General features: G+C 35.8%; 1 protein-coding gene across 1 annotated transcript in view; it reads right to left on the reverse strand.

Annotated features, from left to right (window-relative positions):
* The window catches only part of ERR (estrogen-related receptor), a 130,775-nt gene that overhangs the window by 27,397 nt on the left and 78,404 nt on the right, over positions 1 to 24,974 (reverse strand). The window contains exon 7 of the mRNA XM_090386344.1: positions 10,365 to 10,449. Within this exon, the coding sequence (XP_090242470.1) occupies positions 10,365 to 10,449 (85 nt within the window). The remainder of the gene's footprint in view (positions 1 to 10,364; positions 10,450 to 24,974) is intronic.

The following is a 24,974-nucleotide window of genomic DNA, read 5'->3' on the forward strand; positions in this document are numbered from 1 at the left end:
TACTGCGTACAGGTCTGGAGGCCTCATTTTAGGAAGGATGTAGATTTGCTCGAGTGTGTACAGAGAAGGGCAACAAGATCAGTGAGGGGAATGAAAGGATCCTCTTACTAAGAGAGGCTTAAGTTCTGCAAATTGCAGCGGCTGGAGACTAGGCACCTGCGCAGTGATCTGATTGAGGTGTATAAGGCCTTGAATGGGTTGAGCACACTGAATTCTGATGGGATCCTTCCACTTGTTCAGATTACGAACCTAAGGGAGCATAAAATCAAATTAAGAAAAGACAGATGTAGAATAGATGTGTGGAAATTTGCCTTTAGCCAGCAGGTGGTTAGTTGCTGGAACAGACTTCCATCTGTTGTGGAAGTTGAAAGGATGAATAAATTTAAGGAGGAACTGGACAGGTATTTGGAGGGAATGGCGTGTTTTTTTTTTTTTTTTGGCTGATGCTGCATAAGCTCATACACTTGCTTTCTTGCATCACATGCCACTACTACTACAATTTCTCCTTCACTTTCCTCTCAGTTATTACAAAATCATTTAGATCACTTCCAGAGTTTAACTCACCTCTTGCATTCCCCTCCCTGAATAACTCCTCATGTGTGAATGTAGATGCAAAATACTCATTTAGTTTGTTAGCCACCTGAGCAGGATCATCAACAGTTGAACCATCAATATCCAGTGGACCAATCTTATTCATCCCTTACCTTCTAGAGTTTACATAGGTAAAGAACTCTGTTGTTTTTCTTTGCACACTTTGCTAAAGATTTCTCATAATCTGCCTTTGCCTGACTAATGTCCTTTGCGACTTGGTTACAGACCAGCTAATATCTATCATAGGCTTCTGTGTCACGTGTTAATTTGTATGTATCCCATGCATTTTCCTTCTCTGCCATATGTCTCATTAGTTCATCTGACATCCACGTAGACCTAAACCTTGAACAATATTTCTTAGTTGGTATGTAAAGCCTAGTAGCTTCCAAGATAAGTTCTTTGAATGCTTCCCATTTTGAATTTGCTGTTGGTAACATCATCAGCTGGTCCCACCGTATAGAATTTAAATACTGTCTCAGACCACCGTAGTCGCCTTTATGAAAGCAAAAACCCTTCCCTTCACCCCTGATGGTAGTTACGTCTTTGAGTAAATCCCACTTCGGCACACTGAATTAGTGGTTCCTTTTTCTGCAGATTCTTAATGCATGAAGTATCACTACTGATAATCAGATCAAGAGTATTACTCCCTCTAGTTGCCTCCTGAAAATGCTGATGTAGAAAACAATCATTCAATAAATCCACATAAGCCTTGCTAGTGTATGAGTGACCAACCCACAAATACTAGTCAATATCTGGGAAATTAAAATCCCCCATTATAAGACTCTCTGATTTACTGCCCCACTCTATTTCCCTGTACAGTTTCTTATTATACTCATCAGAGTCATTAGGCCTATAACACACTCCTACTCTCAATTTTCATCTCCCAATGCTTATGTCACACCAAACTGACTCGACACTGCACTGTCCAGCAATGTTGACTGGCTTCACTTCCTTGTATTTTGTGTGTTTCTTAACTAATAGCATAACCCTTCCTATCCTGTCTATCTTTCCTGTACACACTGTACTCCCCAAATTCCAGTTCTGCATTCCTTATATCTGTGTGATGCCACGTCTCTGATATCCCAACAATATCTGCCTTTGATGTTTTGAGCAATACTTCAAATTCATCAAATTTATTTACCAAACTCCTAACATTGGTGTATACGCAAGTATACATGCACTTGTTTCTATTCTTAGCTACCCTAACAGAACCCATGTGTTTACTTGTACTGCAATGACTCCCAGCAGTCTCTGAAATACCCTGAATCATGTTTTCCAGGCTGCTACTCATTCCAATAGAAGCAGTGAAAGAATCACTTTCACCTCTGACAGTGGCTACTGTTAATCTATTAGTCCTTGTATCCTCCCAAGCTAGCAGTTTCCGACCCACCTAACACTTTTATATTTATTTATTTATATAAATTTTAATCCTTCTCATTTTTCTTTTTTTGACTGATTTTCTATCTTGATGGATCTGTGAAAGGTATAAATTATTGAATCTGGGCTGGAGAAAATCCTCATGGAGTGATTCCTTGTGTGCAGATTGAGGAATCACTCCACCCATTAAGAGTTGCAATCAAGGTATTGCTACCACAACAAGATATAGAAATTAGCCGGATGGACTAAGAAATTGCAGTTGAAGTTTAACATTAACAAATGCAAGGTACTACACATGGGTAGTAGTAATCTCAGAGTTAACATACCAAATGTGTGATACTACATTCACAGTAGGATAAGATGCAAAAAAAAAGACCTGGGACTAATTGTGCAATCAGATATGAAGTTTTCTGGGCAATACAGACATGCTGCCAGACAACTCATGGGGTTTTGTCAATGATATACAGGAAGTTTGCTAGCAGGGATAAGGAGTGAGTATCCCAATGTATAAGGCAATAGTTAGGCTGCACCTTGAATACTGCAACTGGTCTGGAGGCCTCATTTTAGGATGTAGATCTGCTGGAATGAGTGCAAAAAAAGGGCAACGAGATTAGTGAAGGGAATGAAAGGGTGGTCTTACCAAGAAAAGCTCCAGTTCTTCAAATTGCAACATCTGGAGCATCTGGAGATGAGGCACCTTCAAGGTGATCTTACTGAAGTGTTTAAAACTTTGAATGTATTGATCAAGCTTAAAGCTGAATGCATTCTTTCTTTTCCTCAGACTATGCATGTGAGGGGACATATATTCAAACTGATGAAGAATGGTTACAAGACATGTGTATGGTGGTGTGGCTTCAGCCAGCAGGTGGTTGATTCTTGGAACAAACTTCCATCTGTTGTTTGAGAAGTGGGTAGTTTAAATAAACTGAAGGAAAAACTAGATAAATTATTGGTGGTGATGTGGGAAGTTTGTTTTTTCTGCTGATGATTTATAAAATTGCTTTCTTGCATCATATGCCACTACTAATAATAGAGGCAGTAAATTAGAAATTGATCATATAATTACTAACAGAAATATAAAACCTGAAAATATAAAGGATGTAAAAGCAGTACCATCAGTAGATATTGGAAGCAATCATAAAAATTGTAGTGGGAACATTCAGATTTTGAGATGCCTTTAAGAAAAATCAAAAAATAAACAAAGATAAAGAAACAAAATTCAAAATGAATCATTACAAGATTAAAGTATTCTAAACAGAAATAAATTGAGAGAATATTTAGAATTAAAAGAAATGGAATATGAAAATCGGTCAACAGAAGAAAAATGAGAAAGATTAAAATTTATATAAATAAATATGAAACATTAGGAGAATTAAATATAAGAAGGAATAAAAAATGGACACCATTGAATATAGAAGTAAAAGACTTCTATATACAATGGTGTCCATTGTATAAGATCAAAGGCATTTCAGATTTGGCTAAGATCAAAGCAAAGACATTTCAGAAACATTTATTAAATATAACAGATGCACAGATATTCAAAGGATTTTGAATTGCTCAAATAACAGTCTAGATGTATTAAATGGAAATGCCAATTCTCTACACTATTTGCATAACACAGAGTAATCTTCTACATACAACTTCATTATAAATGTAATAAGTGCAGCACAGATGAAAATTAGTGTAACCAACTTTGAGTGCTGCATGCCAAATACATATACAGTATGAGGTGTGATCAAAAAGTTCAGGGACTGACTTTGTATCTGAAATTGAAGCATTGTAGCAAGTTGCAACTTTTTGCAACATTTTCAGTGGCTCATCTAGACATAGTAATGCACAGTAACAAAATTTAATGAATCCATGCATGAATAACCAGTTTATCTGCAGTCAATTTGAATTAGTTTGCATTGAACAGATGTTTGTGTTTTATTACATTTTAAAATGGTTTGGTTTGGTTTGAGCTTTATTGGTGCACTAGAAAATAAGGCTATAAAGTGCCAAAACCAGATCAGGTAAAAGATAATAATTAAAAGATTTCAGAAAGCTAACAAATTAGGTCACTATGTTCAAAAATGCATAATGATAAAAACATGTAAAAAAAGGTATAACAGGCACATTTTAAATAAGAGTAAAAAGATTTAATGCTTTTAAATAAAGTCTGACACTTGATCATTGTCAGATAAAATCTGACTGATTGTATAAGGTTCAGTCAGATATCTAAAAGTGAAATAAAAAACACGTTCAAGTCTATAATATGGACACTGAGGTAAAATATGTTGAATCATTAAAAAGGTGTCACAGTTCTTACACATAGGGGAGTCATCTGCCCCTCAGCAGGAATGAATGTGTAAGATGACTGTCCTATTCGGAGGCAAAGCAAGAACAACTTCCTCTCTACATTTCTTGCACAGACTAGACTGCCAGTATTTGATTACAGCCTTCATCTGATATAGCTCGTTCGTTTCCTGACCATGCCATGACTTGCCACTCGGAGAGTAATTTATAGCATATTACCTGCTTGCAGTCTGTGGGGGGGGAGAGAACCAACAGACTATGACTGTTTTGGTAATCTGGCTACACTTGTTTGCTTTGTTATTTGGTTTTTAGGAGCATTAGCAACTAAGGCCATATTGCTCCGGGATATGCGGTGGTCATTCCCTGACCTTTCTGCATCCTCCGTATTTGGTGGTGATGGGCTCGAACCCCGGTCTAATCAAGAAGCGTGTGCTACGCACTGCTGCTCCTTCCCACCTGGCTACACTATCCACCAATTCATTATCCCTGATCCCAATGTGGCCTAGTATCCAGCAAGAACAAATGTTGAATGAATGCTGAGAAAGAGAATATCACACTGCTGGAGTCAGGAACGGATGAGAAATTATATCTCATCATCCCTGATAAAGCCTGTAATGTACTTAAAGAGTCTGTATACAACTTTGGTAATTATGGGTTTTCATGTGGTCCCAAGGCTATCCCTATAGAATACAACTCTGCTGTGTATATGCTGCATTTTATCAGGAACCCTCTCAGACAGTGTTGTCTGGGATGATAGCAGCAGACCTGACAGAGGACCCTGACTTTGAGTCATCATGATGGCATTCAAGCATACCATGGAAGAAGTTGCCTTGATGACTGAGCAACATTGTCTATTGTGATTGTTCAATTCTCTTAGTAGTCACTGGACACAAATACCAAAGAGAAGGTTGGTGGTCTTATGGTTGTTATAGAGGTTTTCCCAATGTGTTCAAAAATGGATGTCCACGTGGGATGGCATGGTAGGGATTTATTTTAAAGGTGTATTGTAATGACAATTCCTTTCATCAAAGAAACAAGGATGGTTCGGTTGCACCTGGGATCCACAATCTAGTTTAGAACGTATAAGTGCATGATAGAATTGAAGTAACGTGCAACGATCTGCACCCCCACTTGTAAAAGGATATGGCCTGTAATAGGTACAGATGCTCCATGCACTTTGTTCAAAGCTCATGGATGTGTTGTAGAAACATCAACTTTTTTTTTTTTTATCAAGTATAAGTCCCAGGAATTTTGTTTCAGGTGCTACCAGAGTCGTGTACTGCCTGAGTTTTAGTTCCAACTCAGGATGAAGGTTCCATTTCTGGCAAAAGTGGACAAAAATGGTCTCTGGAATGAGAACTTAAAACCCATTAGCCATTACTTAAGAGTTGAGATAGTCAGTGGCATTCTGCAATTGCCTTTTGATAACCCTCATGTTGCATGACTATGAAAAGATGCTTAAATCACAACAAACAGGATGCTGTTTGTGGTTGGAGGAAGACGTTCAGTAATACAATTAACTTTGACAGTTTTAAAAGTGTAACAGAACTGATCCTTGAGGAATACCCTCCTCTTGGCAAAATGGTCAAGAAAGAATGGATCCTGCACGACTTGGAATGATTGGCTTGAGATGTAATTTTTAATAAAAATGGCATTGTTTCCCCTAAAAATGAAGTTATAAAAGTCTTTTAAAATTCTGAATCTCTAAACCACGTCACACACTTTTTTCCATATCAAAGAAAACTGATACCTGGTGCTCACATTTCAGAAAAGCAATGTGAAAGCATTTAATCCAACTGGAAAAGCACGTTTCCAGTTGGATTAAATGGTTGAATGTTGATTTCTTCCTTTAGAAACCACATTGTATTCTGGAAAGATGGTTGCTAGCTTCTAAATACCACATAGGGTGAGCATCGACCATTCTTTCCAGGATCTTATACAAGCAACTAGTCAGAGCACTAGGATGGTAACTGTTCAGTATTTTTGGATCCTTTGCTGGTTTTGGGAAGGTAAGAATAATTGCCTTATGCCAGGAGTCTGGAAATCACTCTTTGGAATAGATTCTGATGCAGAGACAGAGCAAGAGAGAGATCTATATTCTGATGAAAGAAGCTTAATCATCTTGTAATGCAGTGGTTTCCAAACTTTATGTTACTACACCCCCTTTTAAAAAAATCTAATCCAGACACATTTTTAAATGGTAAAAAATGTATTAATACAAAAAATGAAAAAAACGTAATTGACAGAATAATAACAAGATTTTACTATATATATTCATTTTTAAATTAATTTGTTTTTAATGTGATGGATGTGCTTGTTTATTAGCAAAAAATTTATCAAATCTAGGTGTCATTGAGGAGAGTGCTACTCGTAGCTCTTTTTCTACTACTAAACGGGCTCGATATTTGGATTTCATTGCAGAAAATCCCATTTTGCATAAATATGATTGTTACGAATGGCGGCAATACTTGCTTTGCTTTGCTTGACAAAGTATTATATTCTTCACTTCAATTCAACCAAAATTGAACTAGGGTTTCACTCTGAAATTTTTGTTTCAATGAAGTATTGCATGATAATTCTATTAATTTTTTCCTTTTCAATAGTTGCCAATCCAAATTCATCATCTTGTTCATTGACAAATCGATTCTGTATCCCCGCGAACTTTGTAAAATCAAGATCTTCGAAATAATGTGAAAAGTGCATTAGCAAACCATCCAAGTGTTCAGTAAATAGATTTTTGTTTGCTTCAATATCAACTCTGGCACAGAAATCATTTAAGAGTGGAAACATGTCAAACTTATTTTTTTGTAAATTTGATTTCCACAGCTCCAATTTTTTTTTATGAATGCTTTCACTTTGTCTTTTTGAATTAGTGAATGATTTATTCAAAACACTCAATTTTCCAAAAATTTCAACCAAATAGGCAAGTTTAACAATAAAGTTATCATTCCTAAATAAATTTGCCTCTTCATTATGACTTTCATCAAGAAAAATTGCAATCTCTTCTTTGAGTTCAAACACCCTTTGAATCACTTTTGCACAAGATAGCCAGTGCACTTCACATAGTATAGAAGTGAGGTATAATTAGCTTCCATATCTTCACAGTGCTTTGCAAACAACCTAACTTTTAAAGAACTGTTTTTTATGTAGTTTATAACTTTTGTAAAAATGTTATGTTCCTCACTCATATTTTTTGACACAAGAGCTGCTCTGTGAAGCATGCAGTGTGTCCAGATAACTTCGGGTGCTTTCTTTTTAACCAATGCTTGAAGACCTGCCTTGTGTCCTGACATTGACAGTACATCTGTCAGTACAGAGTCCAATGCAGTTATTCCACTTTATGTCGTTCTCATCAAAAAAAGTGTCAATTATATTAAAAATTTCATTGGATGTGACCTTTCCAGGAATGGGGTTGCAAAATAATATATCTTCCATTATATTAGTTTCTGCAACATATCGAACATATGCAATTAAATGAGCATCTTTAGCTACATCAGTTGCCTCATCTACTTGTATGGCGAATTTCGGAGTACGCAGTCGAGAAACTAACTATCGCAAAGATCTTCAGATATATCATTGATTCTTCTGCCAACTGTATTATCAGCAAGCGGTATTTGTCGCAACTGTTTTGCACATGATTCGCCGAACATTATTTTAACCATATCAATAGCTGCTGGCAAAACTAGAGTTTCTCCTATTGTGTGTGGTTTTTTACATTTCCCGATTCCGTAAGAAAGAAACTTGGTATGACGCTAGAAAAATGCATTTGATGGAACAGAAACTATTTTTTTGAATGTTTGCTTTTATTTATTAAACTCATCTAATTTTCATTGAAAAAATTCTATGGGTTTACCAATGTATTCAGAATGCATAGTTTTAAGGTGCCATTTTAATTTGCCTGGTCTCATACTATCTGCAGCCAAAACTTTCATACAAAACAAACATTGGTTTTTCCAAGCCATCTATAATAACACTTGTGAATCCTAATGATAAATAGGATGAATCGTATTTTCTTGTTTTGGGAGTTCTACCTCCTTGTTCCCTGTTACTTGTATTCCCACTACCTTTATTTGTATCAGCATCAGTATCTTCATTATTAGTGGATTTTCTCTTGTGACCATTCAAAAATTTATCCATTCGTCTAAAAATATTAGTGTTAAATTTATATTCTTAAAAAATACAACTTCTAAATTACTAACGATTATTATCAGTAAGTAATCACGCCAAAAACAATAAAAAACACAATCGCACACCGCTGAAACCATATTTTCAATCATGCAGCTAATGCTATACTATGCAATCTACCTATATAGGTCATGCATGGTACGCACTAAATTATACATATCACATTAAATCATATCAATCATAATTCATCAGTCCATTTCAGCAAAATATAGTATTTTTTCCAAAATACTATATATTGGAAAATATACAATTATTTTCTAAATAAATGTTTATCTCATGTTTATATTGAAGTTAGAGTGAGATAGGTGGTGATAAATGCTTTAAAAATAGGTTATAAAATTTAATGTTATGTTATGAAAGTTTATTTATATGTATATATTTTTTTATTTATATATGTTATGTTATGAAAATTACATTTCTGTTAAACTTTTCGTGCCTCCTTTTGCACTAGTCCGCACCTCCCAGTTTGGAAATCGCTGTTGTAATGAATGTTGCCTGGCCTCATTTTTTAAAATGAGCAACTTACTTCAAATTACGGCAAAGTGCAACTGAACCCCACAAAATGTTAAAAACAGAAGATTTTATATGCCATTCAAAGACTTTTTTTCAGTGACTCGCAAAGTTTAAAAGAGCCACTTGTCCATCAAAGGTGACTGTTGCACTGGCAGCCCTTTAACTTCAAAAATCAATGATTCAATCACTCATGTTCATGATGTGACCAGGAGTGATTGATGTTTCACTATCTGTGAAGTTGCTAGTGAAGTTTGTATTTCTTATGGCACATGTCAATCAATTTTCATACAAGATTTGGGAGTGCAAGGTATTTCAAAGAAGTCACCACCTCTGACCTTCCTGATTATCACAAATCAGTAAATTCTTGTATATCAGGACTTATCAATGTGGTGCTGCTAATCCACACTTTATTTCTTCTACTGGTGAAAAATCATAGGTACATGGGTATGACCAAGAAACAAAGGCCCAATCCTCTCAATGGAAGACTGCTTTCTGTAAGGTCCTCCCCCACCAATCCAACCAATGGTGAGAGAAAGAACATTGTTATTGTGTTTTTTTTTTTTACCTACAGGGTACCCCACAGAATTTATCCTGCATGGCCAAACAGTGAAAGTTGTACAGTTAATAGAAAAATAGCCAAAAAAAGTCAGCCCGGGTAGGCAACTTATATAATAACAATTCCCCTGTATACTTTCCATGTAAGAATTTCTTGTGAAGCACTCCGTCACTGTGGTTCTCCATATGCCATAATCACCAGATTTAGCTCCCTGTGATTCCCCCTGCCAACCCATGGACAGGTCAAAGATTTAGAACTGATGAATTTATTTAGAATATGACACATGAACTATTAGCAATTCCAAAAGAAGCTAAGTTCAATAGCAAAGCTTAATTAGACGGTACTCACCTTATATGATCTCATATAAGGTGAGTACCGTCTAATTAAGCTTTGCTATTGAACTTAGTCCAATCATAACGGTATTTTAAGATATTCTATAACATATCTAATTCCAAAATAAGCTTAAAAAGGAAAAAATCCAAAAAGAAGTCTTATCAGAAATACTTCTAGAAGTTCCAGAAGTGTTGGAGATTATTTCAAATTAAATCCATCTGAATAGCTGGTAAGCTTCAAGATTTCCCAAATATTAGTTCAGTTCCTGAACTTTTTGATCACACCTCATATACCTCTGTGAATCTGTACTTCTTTAGATAAAGAACAGTTCTATATAACAGTAGATTAGAAATATTTTGAAGATTCTGTTTATTTATTTTTTAATTCATGATCATTCTTTTTTGACCAACCTAATATATATGAGAATAAATCTGTTTACTGAAAGGAAAATACCATTAGTGATGTTCTGTGTAGACTTAAATCTCCTGGTGGAAAAATTGACTGTAACTCTTACCTGTATGCTAAAGATAACGACAAAATTTCTGCCCATGTTGTCTGCAGTAATTTCATCTGATCATTTAATGTTAAATCTGTAAAACCTGAAATAAAAGAATTCCTAATATAAATTATGCAGCAAACTTTTTCATTAGAAAATGGCCAAAAAGTCTACTAAATTATCAGTTAAACAGAAAATATTTTCTTTTTTTTATCAATGATATTTTTTTCTAAGAATTCATTAATTTTGAATTTTACTATATAACAAAAACAGATAAATTTTATTATTAAACTTACACAAAAAAAAAAAAAAAAAAAAAAAAACCATAACAAGAAAGAATGAAAAAGGAAATGTTTCACTGCAAATCATAATATTTAAGAATAGCACCAGTACAAAACAAATCTAATGAACACACAAGGTTTTCAAATATCTTTTATTAAAGTCAAATTTTCAAAGATATGAATAATTAATACTAACCAATATACAAATAGTTATTTAAAAACAAGAATTAGCAATATACCTTTTAAAAAATTAATAATAAATTTTAGTTTAGTCTGCTAATTAACGTCTTTCACTAGAATGCATTACTTAGAATAGACAATATTTTTTAGTGTGGAATTTCCTTCATGGAGGTTGTGGGGTGGGATAACTAAAATTAGTAGTCTTTATTGATATTATTATATTGACAGTTTCTAAGGAGCACTTTGCTGCTACACAATTTTATGTACAATTACACTGTTTTTACCACAAGATCATCACACAAATCTCTTCAAATAGAAAATTATTTGAGTGGATGTCTGCCGGTATGTATCCCTTTGCATTTCACTGCTGCTCTAGGGAACCTAATTAAGGTTTATAAGAACTCTGAGAGGGGTTTCAGAGCCTCCTAAAAACCTTATTTAGATTCCCTCTACACTATAGTATAATCTCAATAATACAAATTTGGTTTATACAAAACACATATCATTTCTCTACTAAAGAATATGCTTTTCTCCATAACATATTCCATTATTACAAAATTTGGTTTATATATATATATATATATATAACAAAGTGTATTTTTGCTCCATTAATGAGAAATAAATTATATTATTTTGTATGGTTAATACAAAGCTTGGTACGATCCGAATCAATTAAAGTTTAATCAAGAGCAATAAAACCTATCTGATAAGCTAAGCTTTATATGCTCTCTTGAGGTTATAAATAAGAGTTTCACTCTCAATGCAGCAGGAGGGAATAATTTGCTGTCAAATGGAATGTTTAAAATATTACTCATAATGTTATTCCTTGTGATTGCATAACACCAATGGCATTGTAAGGTAACAGCTTCTTATTGTATGAAAGGTTTTGATGAGAATATTAAAAAACATGGTCCAGCAAATGAATGTGATAAGATGTGGAAGGGATGGGACCGAGAACATATGGATTTCGGTGGAAAATTTGTTAAGATGGATGATAATGATATTATAACAGCAATGCTAACATTGGAAGAAATGCTGACCATTAAATGAAGTTTTTGTAGCCATGGCGAAAGTAAAAGTTAAAATGTCTGCTGTACTCAAGAATACAAGACAAACTGCAAAAGAAATTTGTTTTTTTTTCTTTAAATTAATTAATTTATTAAAGAGCTAACTGGTTTTCATATTTCTTTAATATAATATTAATTCTGCTTTCACTAGTTTATAAACTTGACTGGCAATTTCATCATTCTCTATGTAGCTACCTTCTAGTGCTAAACATTTTCCCCACCTGTAGATAGGCTTTTTCAGGCCTCTTTAACAGAACTCCTTACTTTGAGCAGAAAACCAGGCTTCAACTTCATTAATTCCCTCATCAGTCTGAAATCTGCAGCCCTATAATGGTTTCTTCATTTTTGGGAAAAGGAAGAAGTTTGAAGGTGAGAGGTTGGGAGAATAAAGTGGGTGTTGCAGATTTTCAAAGCCATGCCTAACTGCAAAAGTTCACTGTGAGAGCAGCCTTGTGGGCAGAAGCATTATTGGCTAGGAGGTGGACAACTTTAGTAGCTTCCCACATCTCTTCAAACTCGATAGTCTCCCTTAATTTTCCTAAGAGTGTTCTGTAGTATTCCCCAGTGATTCTGTTGCCTTTAGGGAGGTAATCATTAGGGATTATACCTTTGGAGCCCCCAGATAATTGACAACATGACCTTACTGGCAGGCAGTTGAACCTTGGCATTTTTGGGGAGTTGGTGAAAATGAATGTTAACATCTGCTTTAGGAAGTACAGGCATTCCCCGACTTATGTAATGGTTGTGTTCCGCGAAACTCTGCGTAAGTGGAATTTCCCTAAAGGCTTATGCAGCACCCACAACTATGATTGCTGAATTTGATTGAAGCAAAAAAGAAATGTTCAACGAACAAGTCAATAGAATTATTTATTTATTTATTTATTATTTTTTTTTTATCTCATGGGTAGGAAAAAATTACAAAAGTGTGCAATTACAAAAATTATAAAATTACAAAAAAAAATTACAGGTTCAAGCATCGTTGCCAGAATCAACATCTCCAGCTGATAAGTACACCGCTGCAGAGGTTGAGGGCTGTGGAAATCTAGAAGGGTTTTTTTTCCAACACATCACAAAATTTCTCTGGTGCTGCTGCAGAATCGGTGACTTCACTGCATACTTTAACATTGTGAAAACCAGAGGGATGCTTGGAACCACCTGTTGCTTGCTACGAACTTCGCTTGGTGTTTGATGTACTTATCCTTAATATCTTCATAAATACGTGTTGTTTTTTGCTTGAATGGCCATTAGACTTAGGGACACTCACTTCTGAATCTGATTTTTCATCCATATTATTAATAGCTTTCCATCTTTGATGTAGCACCTAAACGCTATTTTGTGATCACTGTTGATCCTTTAATGTGTTTTTTATACGCGCACTGTCCTTTGAAATAGCATTCACTGTTGAAGCAGTGAGACTTAATTCCCATGCAATAGAGGACAAACTTTGTCCTGCTTCTTACTTCTTAATCATTTTCATCTTCATTTCTAAATCAATTTTGTTTGGTTTCCTAGCACTGCCACCACTTGTACTTTCCACTGATTGCTTCTCTTCATCATTGTAATAAGTAAATAGGAATGAAGAGAATATTTCAGCGAAGGGGAAACACATTTCACCAAAATAATGCAAAAACCCGCACAATTCCAATTATCAGGATTATCGCAAATGCAATAAGATAGACTTTACTATCTGTTTATAATTAGATGCACTAAGAGAAAAGCCCAATAAACCGGAAAATGCAAATTGTTTTTATTGTTTTATGGTCGTAATCTCCAAAAATGTGCTTTAGAAAAATATCAAAAAGGCATTAAAAATTGATTCTTACAACAGAACATATGATAACGATGAAATTACCTTTTAGAGAGATAAATAGCTTAGTTATATAGTGAAAATTTCAACTTCTGAGGTCTTGGAATGAATTACCAAAAGAAAAAAAAAAAAAACCAATGTGTTATTGGGTTCACATTGTGATGTTTTCACAATACCTCCATTTATTCCTACAGGATGCAAAATACACTTCCACCATTTTTAAGTTTACACTGGCTGGCAAAAACTTATGTAAAGTCGCATTTACAGAAGTCAAGTATTACATAAGTCGGGCAGTGCCTGTATAAATATTGTTCTCACTGGAGGAACGGAAATAGTTAATAATAATATTGCAGGAACAAACAAAGTACTAACCTTTAATAGAAACTACGGGTAGACAACTTTTAGACAGTGACCCATGAGAGAACCTCACTATTTGTAGATGACGTTTGCACTGCTCTCAACTTATGTCTGACCAGTGGTGTAGTCATGTTTGGTGACTCCCACTTTAGGCAGATTCATGGCTGCCCCTGTCAGCTTGATCATGGCAAATATTGACATGGAAGAACTGGAGGGCCATGCATTCTTAAACTTAGCAGTTCCCATTGCCTTCTAGTGTCGTCATGTGGATGTCTTCGTCATCATTCCCTGGGGCTCAGAAACCCAGCTTTTGCAGCATCTCAACTCCCCATTGTCCTTCATCCAGTTCACTATTGAACTAGAGTCGGACAATGCTCTCTCCTTTCTGGATGTCCTAGCGCAGCACGTGGGCTCACATTTAAGAACCTCAGTCTATTGTAAGCCAACGTGTACTGGCCAATTCACCAACTACAAATCAGCACACACCCCCAAGCAGCTTCTCAGCACCATGTGTGTGTCCTATTCACCTGTACCTGGACCCATTCCAGCTCCACAGAGGACAGGCACAGTGAAGTTTCAAAAGTAAAAACAGATCTGTCTAACTGTGGCTACCCTGCCTGTGCCCTGGACAAATGCAATCTGCAGGCCTGAGTTTGCCACCCACCCCCAGAGCCTCCCACAATTATGACACGATCTCTACCGTTTTTATCCCCTATTACTCTGGCATTTCACAACTCCTCTCTAAAATTCTACGTGCTCAATAAAATGTTTACAGCTTCCCAGTAAAAAACTGCAATCCCTTCTCTCAAAGGTAAAAATGCCCATCCCCTCCTCATTACGCAGTAGCTCAGTTTATCACATTGCCTGTCGTGACTGCGGTAGTTGCTACATCGGGGAATCTGCCATGAGGCTCCAAGAGTGAATCTCAGAACATGAGAGGGCCATCCGGTCTGCTGATTTGGAGCACTCTGCGGTCGCAGAGTGCTATTTGTCTTCTCAACACGAGCTTGACTCACATCGTGATATCGAAATTGTTGCCCACGCGGACAATTACCATCAACGAGTATGCCTCGAATTACTCCATATATCTGGCTGTCAAGTACTTTTAACCGCAACAAAGGTATGCACATACATCCAATCATGGAGGTGGTTATCGTGCAATGTAATAAACATTGCCTATAAGCATCTAGTTCTAACCAGTGATTATCCCTGGTTAGAACTACTCTGTTGCTTGCACTTGTGTCATGCTTTGTTTACCTTACATGGCCACACCTGGGCATTCTTTGTTTCATACTAACGTTTATGCTCAAGCTGATGAAGAGTCCCTCAGACTTGAAAGACTTTTTGCTTTGTTTTTTTTAATTAATTTATTCTATTCATTTAGTTTACCTTAATTTGTACCTGTAGTTTCTATTAAAGGTTACTACTTTGTTTGTACCTGCAATATTATTATTAACTATTTCCATTCCTCCAGGGAGAACAATATTTATACATCCTATACATGGATCCCGGAGCAAGAGGCCTATTTAGTTTTAACATCTGCTTTGTTTCTAGGTCACACTGATATGTTCAGCATTCATCCATTTTTGCAATTTGGTCGAAAACCATCAACATTCTCTCTACAACACTCCAACCTTGGAACCCATTGGGCTGCTACCTTTGACATATGAAAGAACTCATGCATTATGGGGGAAAAAAAGACCCATGGCTAGTGTTCACTTCATTTGCTATGAAATTTATAGTGACACACCTGTCTTCAAACACTAGCTGTTCCACTTTAGCCACAATGGAAGGGTCTATGGCTGAGATGGGTTTCCTTCTCTTTGGTTATCGTGCGCACTGATTCACCCACATCTTTTCCAATTTTTCAGTCTCATATGATGGGTAATCCTCATATGCAGCTTTCATCTCCTCACTGATTTTTTTTTTTCACTTCTTTTCCTTGCAAATGAAGATATTTTATAATGGATTAGACCTCAACCTTCTCCAGCATACCTCCTCTTCATGTATTCATGGCCCTAGTACAGTAGCTGATGTGTCAAGAAAAATTAATAAATATATACTAAATTATACACTTATTGTTATTTGTTATTTGGTTTTTTTAGGAGCATTAGCAACTAAGGCCATATTTCTCCGGTGATATGCAGTGGTCATTCCCTGACCTTTCCACATCCTCCGTATTTGGTGGTCACGTAATATACACTTAATAGCATATATATTTATATTAGTGATAAAAAAGAAAGTTAATAGCTTGACAGCAACTGTAACTAATATTTATGGGTCAATGCAGTTGCAAGCAATCATGCAATACACCCATAATGTATATAAAATATTAAGGATAATAGAAAATGATAAAAAAAGTAAATCAATCAAATAATAATACATTCAGGGACTTAAGAAAACATAAAAAAAAAAAAAAAAATTATTATCGCTTTTTACCCACAATCTAGGTGACTTCAACTGGGGCCAACCACCCAGACTGAAGGCAAAAAGCGACAAGAGGTTCTCTGCTTCTGTAATGATCAATATATGCTAAGTAATTTAAATCTAAACCAAATATAAACCAGTATAGGCCAAATATAAATCAAATGTAGTAAATAGAAAGTTAAGAAATTTAAGAAATATTAGAATCAAAAGTAAGAAAATATAAGTAAAATATAAATGTAAGCATATATTAATGATCACTGACCCGACAGAGATTGTAATTTAATGATTAGCATTAGCATTAGTAGAGGCATTTGATGCAAGAAAGCAAGCTTATGCAGCATCAGCCAAAAAAAAAAAAAAAAAAAAAGTAACATAAATAAATAAAAATAACCACTTCCACTTCACCCCTCTGTTCGTTCGAAATACCTGTCCAGCTGAGCCTTAAACTTATTTAGGCTATCAACTTCCACGACAAGGGATGGAAGTCTGTTCCACCCACCAACCACCCGCTGGCTAAAGGCAAATTTCCGCACATCTATCCTACATCTGTCTTTCCTCAATTTGAATTTATGCCCTCTCAGGTGATTTTTCTGAGCTAGAGGAAGAATCCCATCAGCATTGAGCATGCTCAAACCATTCAAGGCTTTGTACACCTCTATCAGATCACCCCGCTGGTGCCTAGTTTCCAGACACTGTAATTTGCAAAACTTAAGCCTTTCTTCGTAAGAGAACCCCTTTGTCCCATTCACCAATCTAGTTGCCCTTCTCTGTACTCGTTCCAGCAGCTCTACATCCTTCCTGAAATGAGGCCTCCAGGCCTGTATACAGTACTCTAGGTGTGGCCTGACCATTGCCTTATACAAGGGAATAATCACCTCCTTATCCCTGCTAGAAAAATTCCTATATATCATTGACAATACACCATGAGCTACTCTTGCAGCTCGTCTGCACTGCTCAGAGAACTTCATATCTGCCTGCACCACCACCCCCAGGTCCCTTTCATTCTCTACCACTGTCAGTGTAGTACCACAGAGTTGATACGTTGCTCTGGGGTTGCTGTTTCCCATATGTAGTACTTTACATTTGTCAATGTTAAACTTCATTTGCCACCTCGAAGCCCATCTGCTCAACCTTTCCAAATCCTGTTGCAGCAGCATAGTGTCAGTAGTGTCCTTGACAACCCTGCCAACCTTCGTATCGTCTGCAAACTTGGACATTAAGCCTGATATACCATCATCAATATCATTTATAAATACAGAAAACAATAAAGGCCCCAATACTGAACCCTGAGGGACTCCACTAATAACATTAGTCCACGATGAGCAGTGTCCATTGATTACCACTCTCTGTCTTCTCCCCCTCAACCACCCCTTTATCCATAGCAGCAACTTGCCTCCAATGCCACACTGCTCCAATTTGTGCAGCAGTCTTCCATGTGCAACAGTATCAAAAGCCTTTCTAAGATCCAAGTATATAATATCAAAGTTATTCCCTGCATCCAGTTCTTTTGTGACTGCATCATAGTATCCAATCAAATTGGTCAGGCAAGACTTCCCCTTAACAAAACCATGCTGTGTCCTAGCTATAACTGAAGTCTTGTCTAGATGATCCTGCAGTGCTTCTTTCACCAGTGCCTCCATTAATTTTCCGGGAACAGAAGTTAAACTCACAGGTCTATAATTACTTGTGTCAGCCTTTGATCCCCCTTTGTGAATTGGGGTCACATTTGCACATCTCCAGTCAATGGGTACCTCCCCTGAGTCCAAGGAAGCTCTCATAATTATGGCTAAGGGTTTGCTTACCTCCTTTGCTGCCTCCTTTAATATAACTGGATAGATCCCATCCACCCCAGGTGCCTTTCTTGTGTTTATCTTCAACAATTTCTCCTCCACTTTGCTCTCAGTTATTACAAGATTCTCTAGCTTACTGCTAGAGTTGAATACACCTCTGGCATTCCCCTCGCTGAATAACTCCTCATGTGTGAATGTCGATGCAAAATATTCATTTAGTTTGTTAGCTACCCGAGCAGGGTCATCAACAGTTGACCCATCGATCTCAAGTGGACCAATCTGATTCATCCCCTTCCTTCTAGAGTTTACATAAGTAAAGAACTCTTTGCTGTTTTTCTTCGCATCCCTTGCCAAGGATCTCTCGTAATCTGCCTTCGCCTGCCTAACCTCCTTTGTAACTTGGTTACAGATCAACTTGTATCTATCATAGGCATCCGTGTCACGTGTTAATTTGTATGTATCCCATGCATTTTTCTTCTCTGCCATATGCCTCATTAGTTCATCTGACATCCATTTAGGCCTAAACCTTGAACAATATTTCTTAGTTGGTATGTAAAGCCTAGTAGCTTCCACGATAAGTTCTTTGAATGCTTCCCATTTTGAATTTGCTGTTGGCAATACCATCAGTTGATCCCACTGTATAGAATTTAAATACTGTCTCAGTCCATTGTAGTCGCCTTTACGAAAGCAATACCCCTTCCCTTTACCCCTAATGGTAGTTACCTCTTTGAGTAACTCCCACTTCAGCACACTGTGATCACTGCCACCAAGTGGTTCATTTATCTGCAGATTCTTAATGCATGAAGAATCACTACTGATAATCAAATCAAGAGTATTACTCCCTCTAGTTGCCTCCCGAACATGCTGATGTAGAAAACAATCATCCAATAAATCCACAAAAGCCTTGCTACTGTGTGAGTGACCAGCCCCCAAATTCCAGTCAATATCTGGGAAATTAAAATCCCCCATTATAAGACTCTCTGATTTACTGGCCCACTCTATTTCTCCGAACAGTTTCTTATTATACTCATCAGAGTCATTAGGCCTATAGCACACTCCTACTCTCAATTTTGATCTCCCAATGCTTATGTCACACCAAACTGACTCGACACTGCACTGTCCAGCGATGTCGACTGGCTTCACTTCCTTGGATTTTATGTGTTTCTTAATTAATAGCATAACCCCTCCTCCCTTCCTATCCTGTCTATCCTTTCTGTACACATTGTAATCCCCAAATTCCAGTTCTGCTTTTCTTATATCTGTGTGACACCACGTCTCTGAAATCCCCACAATATCTGCCTTTGATGTTTTGAGCAATACCTCAAATTCATCAAATTTATTTACTAAACTCCTAGCATTGGTGTACACACAAGTATACATGCACCTGTTCTTTTTCTTAGCTACCCTAACACAACCCATGTGTTTACTTGTACCCCAATGATTCCCAGCAGTCTCTGAAATATCCTGCATCTTATTTTCCAGGCTGCGGCTCATTCCAATAGAAGCAGTGCAAGATTAAAATAATATTAAATATATAATACACACTACATATTTACCGTATCTAGGACATAATGTAATAGTCTTCAAAATAATATGTGGTGCCCCCTATGTGATGGATACGGTAAAAATAAATATAAATGATTAATCAAATAGCCAATCAAATTTAAGTTAACACAAAGAGAAACATTCAGATAGTAAGAAGGAAAACTAAAGGAGTAGGAATAATAGAACCTGAACTCCACAAAGGAATAGTTTCTCCTACGTCCTCAGATTGTCCTAATAATTTCGGAGAAATAAAAATAAAGTGTGTAGGACAGCTTAAAGACATTACAATTTATAAGTTGTGGCTCGGGTATGCCCGGGATCGCAAACCCGTTCCTATAGTAGGACCCTGAGCTGAATTTGCATGTTACCTCAGCGTGAACTTAAGTGAATTTAAATAAATTTAACTATATGTAAAAAAAAAAAAAAAAAAAAGAAAAATGATACACTGTAATTTGCAAGCTGGTGGGTACAAGTTTTCTGCGCCGTAAGACACCAAGAATGCAAAGTGTATCCTACGTACAGTCAGTCCTCGTATAACACGTGTTTACATTACACGAATTCGATCATACACGATTTATAAATAGGGGAACGATATCTTATATAACACGAACCGAATTCGCTTATGCACAATTCCCTTTTGTATTTACAAGAAATGGCAGTCGAATGCAGAATCACCCCAACCGAATGCAACACAACAGGAATGAAGAGAAGATTCTGAAAATGTATTTATGTTTCTTATATCAGTGAAAGGGAAACACATTTCACCATAATAACGTAAAAACCCACACAATTCCAGGTATCGGTATAATCGCAAATGCAATTAGATCGAGTTTACTACCAGTTTATAACAGATTCCACTAGCAGAAACGCAACTGGAAATTGTTTTTATTGTTTTATGGTAGTAAGCCCTAGAAATGTGCTTTAGTAAAATGTGAGGTGTTAATAGTGTATCTCTGCCTTTACGGTGTTGTTTATTCAGTCACTACACTCGCTCAGCTTTGTTTATGTGTATCAAGCGTGCCTCCTCCTTTTGTAATTGTGCTTTATTCCCTAAAAATGAGTAAAATACTTAAAAGGCGTGAAAAAAGGAAGCGTCCTGCTGAAGACACTGCAGATTCAGAGAGAAAAAGAAAAGCAATATCGATAAACAGAGGCGGACTGGATCAAAAATTCTTACCCGGAAAAATTTATACTGGCCTCATACTATGGTTTATGGCCAAAATCACAGCGGCCTCCGGCCCACCGGGGTTTTCCCGGTAAGGCTTATGGCCAGTCCACCTCTGTCGATAGAGAAAAAATATGAAATTGTGAAACGCTTTGAGCGAAATGAGAGACCATGTGATATTGCACATGCTACAGACCTAAATGAGGCAACGCCGAGAATTACAAAGAATGCAGAGAAAATAAAAACAACTTTTATAGCAGTAACAAGTCAAAGTGTAATTAAAATCCATTAGATTTAGACACAAGAATTGGAAGAGATGGAACAGCTGTCATCTGTTTGGATAGAAAATCAAACAAAAAACAAGTTTCTTATGATAGAAGCAAAAGCATTAGCAATATTTTATTACGCCTATTACGTAATAAAATTACGTAATACGTAATTACGATTATTTATTGTGTTTGGTAATGTTTTGGTTACAAATGTGTGTTCAATCTTGGGTGGTCGGCACCTAACCCTATTTTTCCCATAGGGCCTGTTGTTCATATTGCACGATTTTGCATTGCACGAGGGTTTCTAGGAACACAACTATCGTGCTATACGAGGACTGACTGTACACATATACATGGCACTAAATATGACAATTATTTAAAACTTATATTGAAACTATGGGTTCGGAAAACAAATTTTTGAAATAAATTATGCTTATCGCGATAAGCATAAGTGATAGGGAAATTATTATTAATCAACTTGTTGTATAATGCTGTTATGTTTACTGAACAGTTTTTATTATTATTGCAAATATAAGCAATCCTCAGACATTGCGATAAAATTATATTAGCATGCACTGATTTTGATATATTAGATCTCCAGTTTGTAAGGCTGACTACATTGAAATTAAATGCGTCTCTTTTATTATATACGTTTACGTCTATATTATTATGGAATATTTCTATATGAAGATCCAGATCATTTGCTATAGTATTGGAACTATTAGTTTTTTCTAATACAAGTTCTTCTGCATATAATTTACTGTAATCCTGGACAAAATGTGGACAATTAAAAACGCATAGATCATTTATGTATCTGTATATAAGTAGGTTATCTTGGAATGCTCTTTTTGTATAATATTGATAAAGGTTTGCGATTATGCTTGATGCTGGACTTCCCGTAGGGGTGCCAGTCATTTGCAAGTATAACGATGTTCTGTCATATACAGTAATACCCCAACTTACGCTACCCCGACTTACGCGAACTCGGAGTTACGCGGTTCTTGATTTTTTCGTTCGGCAACACTGCTGCCCACTATCTTCAAGGTCGTTTTTCATATATTATCGATATACGGTGCGACGGTGGAGAGTGAGAGCGAAAGATGAACAAAATTCAACTTTGCTGCGCATGAGCTGCACACATATACAAGAATTTATTCCAACTGTTATATTTATATGTGTGCGTTCGAATTCGTGCTCAACTTTTGTCGGAAATTACATCGTTTTCACGAGAGAAATGGATCGCGTAGGTCGAGCCGTATACCGTCAGTCCTCGTATAACACGTGTTTACACTACACGAATTCGATCATACACTATTTATAAATACGGTAACGATATCTTATAATATAACACGAACCGAATTGGCTTACGCATGATTCGCCTTTGTGTTTATAAGAAATGGCAGTCGAACGCAGAATCACCCCAACCGAGCGCAACACGATAGGAATGAAGAGAAGATTCTGAAAATGTATTTATGTTTTTTATATCAGTGAAGGGGAAACACATTTCACCATAATAACGTAAAAACCCACACATTTCCAGCTATCGGTATGCAATTAGATCGAGTTTACTACCAGTTTATAACAGATTCCACTAGCAGAAACGCAACTGGATTTTTATTGTTTTACTGTAGTAACCCCTAGAAATGTGCTTTAGTAAAATGTGAGGTGTTAATAGTGTATCTCTGCCTTTATGGTGTTGTTTATTCAGTCGATACACGCGGGCAGCTTTGTTTGTGTATCAACCGTGCTTCCTCATTTTGTAATTGTGCTTTATTCCCTAAAAATGAGTAAAATACTTAAAAGGTGTGAAAAGGAAGCGTACTGGTGAAGACACTGCAGATTCGAAGAGAAAAAGAAAAGCAATTATCGATAAACAGAGGCGGACTGGGTCAAAAATTCTTACCCGGTAAAATTTATAGTGGCCTCATAGTATGGTTTATGGCCAAAATCACACCAGCCCACAGGAGTTTCCCCAGTAAGGCTTATGGCCAGTCTGCCTCTGTCGATAGAGAAAAAGTATGTAATTGTGAAACGCTTTGAGAGAAATGAAAGACCATGTGATATTGCACATGCTACAGGCCTAAATGAGGCAACGGCGAAAAGCACATGGCAATTGCAAACTTGACAGGTCTCAGCTCAATTGAAAAGGGCTTAAAACTGTTAGAAAACAGACTCCAACGAAGAACGCGTTATAGCTACAAAGCAAGGAATAAAAAAATTATTAGCTTGCTATGAAGAAATTATGCGTGAAAAAAAGAAGGCGCTGTGTCGTCAGATGAATTTGTTAGATTTTATGAAGCCATTGACATCGAAATAACTTTTTTACGTAAGTCATTTATTTTTTAATACATATTTTGTATTAATATGTATAAAGAACTGCAATTTTATTAATATTTTTCTTCTAAACTAGTGTTTTTGTTAGTCCTTGGGCCGAATTAAACAAAATTTATATGTATTTATATGCAAAGTTGTACCCCAACTTACGCGAATTCGACTTAAGTGATTTTCGTCGGACCCACCTATCGCGTAACTTCGGGGTATTACTGTACATAATTATTAAAGATGCATAAATTTATTAGAGTATCCCAATAGGTTAAATCAACCTTTATAGCATTTTTATTTTCCAAATGTAGTTTCTGGAGAACGACTTTTAAATTATCAAGATTAATGCTTGTAAATAGACTGTTAAAGTCAAATGTTTGTATTTGTTGAATATTGTTTTTTTATTGCATTTATAATCGGTAAGTTATTATTTATTATAATAGTTTTATTTAAGTTATTTAATATAATTTTAAGTAACTTTTCTAATGTTTTTCCAGAAAATTTAGCATAATTATTTCTACATGATGTTATGAATCTGAAAGCAATAGGTGATTTATGAAATTTGGGTATGCCATATATAAACGGATATTTTAGGTTATTATACTTTAATTTTTTATGCAATGCAATCAATTTTTTTGATTATTATATTAGAAGATGTTATGTGTTTATATGTATGGCTAGACTGTAGTTCATTTTTTATAATTTCTATATAATATGATTTACATATGATTGCATAATTGCAAGCAGCTTTGTCAATGGGAATAATTACAAAATGTTCATGTATATCTTTGAGCTGCCTATTTATTAATTTGGTATTATATAGATTATCCTGTATGAATTTTAATTGATTATATTTGTTAGATTTGATATTAATCATTGTAAATAACCACATGTGGTATGCCTCAACTGGTATGTTATATTTGTATGCTGATCTTATGCAGTATTTTAGTAAATCTAGATATAAAAATTTTTTAAAGGTAGATTTATTAATTGGTAGATTAGGTCGAAATTTAAAACCCAGTGATAAAATATCTCTAAGTTCAGGATATGGGATTATATCTAAATTGCCGGTTATAATGTGGTTATGGTTAGGATCCACGTATCTATGAAATGAAGGTTTGTGGCAAACACACGTTTCCTGTCCGATGTTAATATTGTGAAGGTTTGTAGCTATTATTTTATAGTTACAAGCTTTAAGACCAAATGGTTTAGAATATCTAAATCTGATATTAATATGTAAGTTATTAATAAGCAGCAAGTCATTACGTAATTAATAGTTTTATGTATATCCAAATCATCCATCATTTTATTATGAAAGTATAAGACGAGAACAGAGTTTTCTGGTTGCTTGTTAATATTCAAAATATTAATTCTGAATTTAACAATGTCTAATATAATGTGCATAAGGTGAGAAGATG

The sequence above is a fragment of the Mastigoproctus giganteus genome, chromosome 12, assembly GCF_048544385.1.
Source record: "Mastigoproctus giganteus isolate SK-2022 chromosome 12, ASM4854438v1, whole genome shotgun sequence".
NCBI classification, from domain to species: domain Eukaryota; kingdom Metazoa; phylum Arthropoda; class Arachnida; order Uropygi; family Thelyphonidae; genus Mastigoproctus; species Mastigoproctus giganteus.